We start from the raw sequence: 6,762 nt of genomic DNA on the forward strand, positions 1-6,762 counted from the left end.
CTACATTTTGCTCTTAATTTTTAACTAGCTAGTGTATGTAAGTGTTTGAGCATTTTGAGGAAGAGTTTACATGGGACTATTTATTATGGATAAGTATAAAGGTAAGAGAATTTCCAATAGTGTGAAACAGTCTCACAGCATTTAGTCATTAAAGCTGACTGATTTTTTTAAGTCATTAAATGTAGGATATTTCAAAATAGCTATAAAATTTTGGAAGATAGTTTCTAATGAGCACTAGGCATTCTCAGCAAAGGATGGCGTGTTTTGATCTGGTACTCAGGGAACGGAACATACGAAACCCATGTTGATCTTCTTAATGGTTGCTGTGTACTCTCCTTCTCCCATTCTGTGTAGGAAGTATGTACCTCAAAGGCTCATTTTTACTAAGAGATGAATGAGGCAACCGTTCGGGGAGATTGTAAATCCAAACCATGTGTCGTGAAACTCCTCATTTAGTTAAGTGAGGCATCTGGTATGTCAAAGTGCAACAAAGTCTCCTATTACAGAGTTTGCACTCAGCACAGTAATAAGTCTGTTTCTTAGCTAACAAGAATCTGGTTTAATACTCTGACTGCAGAACACTTTGCATTTCACCTGGCCTTGATATACATGAGCACTCTTAATACCTTTCTTCTTAGTAATTTTCAGGAGTCCTTGTAAAAGTGAAAAACTATTTCTTAAATCATCCAAATGTACTGTCCAGCATATCCTTGACTTCAGGAAGTAACATGGCACTCAATGTCATTTCAGATGTCCCTCTTACGTACCAAGCTGAAGGCAGCCGGCAGGCTCTGAAGGTTTTCTTTTACATTGACAGTTACCATTTTGATCAACTGCCACAGCGACTGAAGAATGGAGGGGGATTTAAAATTCACCCTGTTCTCTTTTCACAAGGTAAGCTGTTTACCTTTTTATGCTTCAGGTACTTAAATTATTTTATCTTTATCAGTATTTTAAGTAATTTAAACAGTGAAGGTTTTTTTTTTTTTTTCCACTAACTTGACAAACCCTTCACAGTAGTCAGATAATATAATTATTCTGGCAATGTTTATTAAGAAAATAGTTTTGCCGGGCGTGATGGTGCACTCCTTTAATCCCAGTACTCAGGAGACAGAGGCAGGTTGATCTCTGTGAGTTCAAGTCCAGCCTGGTCTACATAGTGAGTTCCAGGACAGCTGGGGCTACAGGGAGATCCTGTCTCAAAAAAAAAATTATGTTTGATTTAAATATTTATTAAATATATTTGGAACGTCTTATATAATAGAGAAATAAGTTAATTCAAAGAAATTAAGGTAAGTTAAAGTGAATAAACTGGTATACCCATTAAAACTATATGGTTAGACTATTTTATGACAGAATATATTTGAAAATAAAATATTATTTTTAAAATATTTTAAGATCAGGGGCTGGAGAGATGGCTCAGCAGTTAAGAACACTGGCTGTTCTTACAGAAGACCTGGGTTTGAATCCCAGCACCCACATGGCAGCTAACAACTGTTTGTAACTCCAGTTCTAGGGTATCTGACAACCTCTTCTGTCCTCCACAGCCATTGCATGACATGGGTGCACTTACCTACATGCAGGCAATACACACATACACATAAATAATAATAATAATAAAATATAAAAATATTTTAAGATCTCTTTTGGATATTGTGGTGCATACTTATAATTCCAGCATTCAGGAAGTTAAACAAGGAAGATTGTTAATTTAAGACCAGATTCAGCTGTACAATGAGAGTCTGTCAAAAAAATTAAATGCACAGATTTTTTTTTACTCTTGACTATGTGTTATATGTATTTATAAACTTGTTTGATAAATGTTTTTCATATCATTGATTGGCTAAATTGATGCCATTTATTATTATTTGTATCAGTTTTTCTCAGGAAATATGTAAAAAATTTAAGAGTAAAGTTAGATTCTTGCTATGATATTGGTTTACAAGGCAGGATCTTGGGTCATTTTTGCTGAAAGAGACAGAGTGTTTCTGTTTTGTTTTTACTTTTGTTTGGTTGGTTTGATGCTTGAGACAAGGTTTTGCTATTTAACCCAGGTTGGCCTGGAGCTTTCTATGTAACTTAAGCTGATTTCAAACTCACAGAGATCTGCCTGCCTCTGCCTCCTGAGTGCTGGGATTAAAGGTGTGAGACACCACATCCCTAGATCTCACTTTTTTTTTTTTTAATCCTGAAATTGTAAAAGATTTATGAGAAAAGATGAGACATCCAGATTGTTATGTGGTCTCTTCTAGTTATGAGCCCTTCAACTTCTAAAATAAGCTTGCTATGGATGCCAGGTTATGTCTGTTTCTCTGACTGGTGCCCTACAGAATTATCTTTCAAATTTTCAAGACCTACATTGATTTTACTGTAAATTTTAATAGTCTAATAAAAATGAGAGAAGCAGAGAAATAGAGTCAAGGGAGGTAACTAAGGAGTGGTCAGGAGTGTGAAGGCTAAACTTACTGCCAAGTGAAAATGTTGCTTGTGCTGCAGACTGCTAAAGTCTGATTTCTAAAAGAAACCGATTTTCTTTAGTTTCCATAGTTTAAAGCTGCAACTATCACAAAGAGATCTTTGTAAGAATCCATTCACCAGAGGGAAGTTTCTGTGTTGAGGCGACTGTTAGGAAGCATTTTCCTTTCTCTTTGGAGATCTGTGATTTATAGGTAAGGTTAATGTAGGCAATAAACATTCTGTAAGAAAAGGAAGAAAAAGAAAAAAATGACCAAAAATAGATCTTTGGAGATGTGAGGAAATCACCTTAGTCTGACATATGTTTAATATCCCCTAAGTTCTATAAGACAGGGATGAAGGTTGAATGTAATGTTTGCTTTTATAACTTTAAACAAAGCTTACAGTTCTGAAAGCTTCTTTATATATTTTTCTTTCCTTTTTTTTGTGTGGGGGTGTATCCTTTTCTCTCCTTTTTTAGTGTGTGGGTGTGTGCGTGCGTGCGTGCGTGTGTGTGTGTGTGTGTGTGTGTGTGTGTGTAGTCTTGAGGCTTGCATTGCTAGGCATAAAACATCTTTACCTGCTGAGTCATCTTGTTAGACTCTTTTTAAAAATTATGTCTTTTTAAAAATTATGTCTTTATTAAAAATCCCTTTTTAAAAATTATGTCTTTGAAATCACTCTGATATGACAGATGGCACTAAACATCTCTTTATAAAAAATATTTCATTTGTGACTCGTCCGCCTTCAGTAAGTGAATATTCATACCAATAACAAATGTGTGCATGGAAAAGATTATTTTAACCTGGGCATGGTGGTTCATGCCTTTAATGCCATCACTCAGGAGGCAGAGACAGGTGGAATTTTTAAGTTTGAGGCTAGTCTGGTCTACATAGTGAGTCTAAGCCAGTCAGGGCTATGGCTATATAGTGAGACCCCTGTCTTAATAATAATAAATAATAATAATAAATATTAATTAAATAATAATAAAAGAAGGAAAGAAAATACTATTTTATCAGCAGCCTTTATAGTCTTGGCAAAAGCCAATTGAAAATAATAATCCTAAATGCATAGTTTTTCAGTAACTATGGTATTACTTTAAAATATAATTTAAAGAAAAGCTGCAGCAAACATTTGGCTTTCATACCTCATGTTAATAAGATGTGAAAGTGGAAACATGCCTACAGTTATGGCCACAGATAGGTAAAGAAGGCTGGGAAACTGTTTTATTAAAAAACTGTCAATGGTAAAGTTGTACATTTAAAGAGGTGTACGAGTTCCATAAAAAGTCATAAAGCTCCAAATGAGGAATCTTTACTATTTCCCAGTGTTCTGAAAGAAGCACAGATGATCCAGACCCAGTTTGAGTAGAGAACTACTCATTTTGGTAATCAAAAGTGGTGGTAAACTGAAGAGATTTCAAAGGGTGTCTTTCCTTGGGATAAGCATTTATGTGGAGGGTTTTACTTTTGTGGGTACATGTTTCTTCATTAACAAGTCAAAAAAATAGAACAACTGGATGAATGTGAAAATTTCCTGGGCACTTCATGAAAGTAAGCTCTCATGATGTTGCCCGTGGTGCCACGAATGGCATAACAGAAGTAAGGGTGTCATTCTCTCCTTCTAAGGGCTGGACGTGAGCAGGGTTGAAGGTATGAATGCATATTGCTGGAGGCCACAGCTTTCAGAGAAGAGGAACCAGGCAGAAGAAAGTGCAGGTCTGAATATTGGCTGCACAGAGATCATCTTAGGAAGGTGTTGGAACTCAACCATGCCCAGCCCCACATAAATCAATTGAGGCAGAATCACTGGGAGGCAGATCATGAATAGGAAGATAATTTGCACTTTTCTGGGTGATTCTGATTCCACCAGGATGAGAAACCACTGGTCCTCATGGGTTATGAAGTACTGCAATTATCCTGTTATTCTTTGTTTAATTACCCTAATTTATTTCGTAAATGTTCGGCATGTCTAGAGTCTGTGCAGAATGAGGCAAACAGGTTCAGGGCGATGTAAACAATTTTATATTTTTATATCATTAAGATGTAGGTTGCCCCTTCAAGGTGACATGACCTTGATTGGCATTTTCTTTAGCAAAAAGTTGATGATGATCTGAGTGGAGAGTTCAGGAACGTCTTCTGCAGGGCTCAGCAACTGTGCAATGAGCTGGTTATTCTGGACAGGGGTTCTGAGGGGGCAGCTCTTGAAGCATCCTCTGCAGTCCTTGCCTGTGTCCCTCAGATACTAGCTGTGTAAGGACTGGAAGAGGCTCCTATGGAACGCAAGGGGGGATCATTTAGAAGAAGCAGTCATTAGATCAGGGCCTGCTCTGATTGTAGATGAGTTTTCCTCCCAGCTTAGATATTTTTTTGCTCCTGGTAACTAATCTGTGATATCATTACGACTTTATTCCTAGGTCTGGGTCTCCTAACCTCTGTGCCCCTCTCAAACCAGGATTGTTCATCCTCATCCACTTACCATAATATTCAGGCAAACAGGACTTCAGCAGACCCCTGGCTTCCCCCTGCTATCAGGTCACACTAGCCTGACTGTCTGGTGACCAGGGTCCTCTGGCCTAGCTGAAATGATAATGCTTTTCTTAATGACTGGTGATTAGCTGGGAACTTCAAGTAGCCAGGTAAAAACTATAGCGTACATTTCAGTGGGGCCTCTCCTTCTTTTCACAGCGAAAGTGTCCTCTTTGGAGATTTTTAAACCAGCAGAACCAGACTTTCAGGGATAGGAAGAACAAGGGAGTCCCCAAGTGAACCAGTGAAATTGATGGTCCAATTTCCCCCAGGCTGTCATAGCAACTGCCTCATTTGAGATTCATTCTATCACAGTTCTGCAGGGTTGCAATCGGAGAGCAAGTTGTCCTCAGGCCATGTTCTCTCAAAGTCCCTAAGAAACCATCCTTCCTGCCTCTTAAGGAACCATCCTTCCCTGCCTCGTAAGGAACCATCCTTCCCTGCCTCCTAAGGAACCATCCTTCCCTGCCTCCTAAGGAGCCATCCTTCCTTGCCTCCTAAGGAGCCATCTTTCCCCTCCTCCTGAGGCTTCAGTGACTTTCAGCTGTCTTCAGTATCGCTTGCTTTGCGGCAGCTTCCTTGCAGGCTCAGCTTCCATCTTCAGTGACATCTTCCCTTTCTTGTATGTCTATGCCGACTTTGTATACAAATTGCTTACTTCTTACTGGGAGACAAGTCATGAATTGGGGACTTCCCTAATCCAATATCAAATAAAATTTGATGACATAGTCAAAGACCACATTTCATAGTAAAGTTGCATTTGCATTTTGCAAGTGCTGGGGTTTAGGACCTTGCCATGTTTTTTGAGAGTTTCAATTCATCTTTCAGTGCATGTCAGGCACGGCCACTTCCACTGCCATCCTGAGCTCCCAAACCCATGTGTTCTGCCTGCTGATGTGGCATCTCCAAAGCTTTGTGGTTTAAAACATATGGGATCGCTGAGTGCGGGATGTTATTGAATATTTGTTTCCTGGTTGTTGGATGCTTGTTTTCTTTCTTTTAAAAAAATTTTTAATAATTATTTTTATTTTGTGTGTATGTGTGTATTGCCTGCATGTAGGTAAGTGCACCCATGTCGTGCAATGGCCTCAGAGCACAGAAGAGGCCATCAGATCCTCTGTGACTGGAGTTACAGAGAGTTGTTGGCTGCCATGTGTGTGCTGGGATTCAAACCTGGGTGTTCTGCAAGAACAACCTGTGTTCTTAACCGCTGAGACATCGCTCCATCCCCGGATGCTTATTTTCTTTAATAGAACCATGCAGGGCTGATCTTTTCTCCATAAGCACACTTGTGGGGAGTTTTGGCTTTTCATTTCCAGGAATGGGGCATCTTAAACTAAAAACTCCTACTTTTAATTGAAAAGGTATCTATGTGCATCAAATAATTTAAATTACCTAGCCTATTAAGCGCTCTTGTCTTTTTTTTTTTTTTTTTTTTTTTAAGGGAGATTGAATTTGTTTCTTAGTTTGAGACAGGATTTCCCTGTAGCTGCAGCTGGCCTGAAACTAATTGTGTAGACCAGGCTGGCCTTGATTTCACTCAGCTCTGTGTGCCTCAGTCTCCTGAGTGCTGGGATTAAAAGTGTGTGCTACCACATCCCACTTTTAAAGGATGATTTTGTTCTAACCGTTGTCATGTTCCTATTACTTCCCTTCAACCATTTCTTTCTTCCAGAAATTTTCCTAAAGGCTCATCCGAAGCTCAATCTTTTAAGTTTCCCATTGAGCATTATATGATACTTATAATTGAAACAATAAATACTTTTTATAATTAAAAAAA

The 6,762-nt window shown here is 38.5% G+C and overlaps 1 protein-coding gene across 7 annotated transcripts in view; it reads left to right on the forward strand.

The window, feature by feature from the left end:
• Positions 1-6,762, forward strand: part of Prex2 (phosphatidylinositol-3,4,5-trisphosphate dependent Rac exchange factor 2) — a 308,733-nt gene that overhangs the window by 212,122 nt on the left and 89,849 nt on the right. For all 7 annotated transcript variants that reach the window (XM_029556999.1, XM_029557000.1, XM_008854785.3 and 4 more), the window contains one exon: positions 751-894. In XM_029556999.1, the coding sequence (XP_029412859.1) occupies positions 751-894 (144 nt within the window). The remainder of the gene's footprint in view (positions 1-750; positions 895-6,762) is intronic.

The sequence above is a fragment of the Nannospalax galili genome, unplaced genomic scaffold (genome assembly GCF_000622305.1).
Source record: "Nannospalax galili isolate Female #2095 unplaced genomic scaffold, S.galili_v1.0 scaffold247, whole genome shotgun sequence".
Lineage (NCBI taxonomy): Eukaryota > Metazoa > Chordata > Mammalia > Rodentia > Spalacidae > Nannospalax > Nannospalax galili.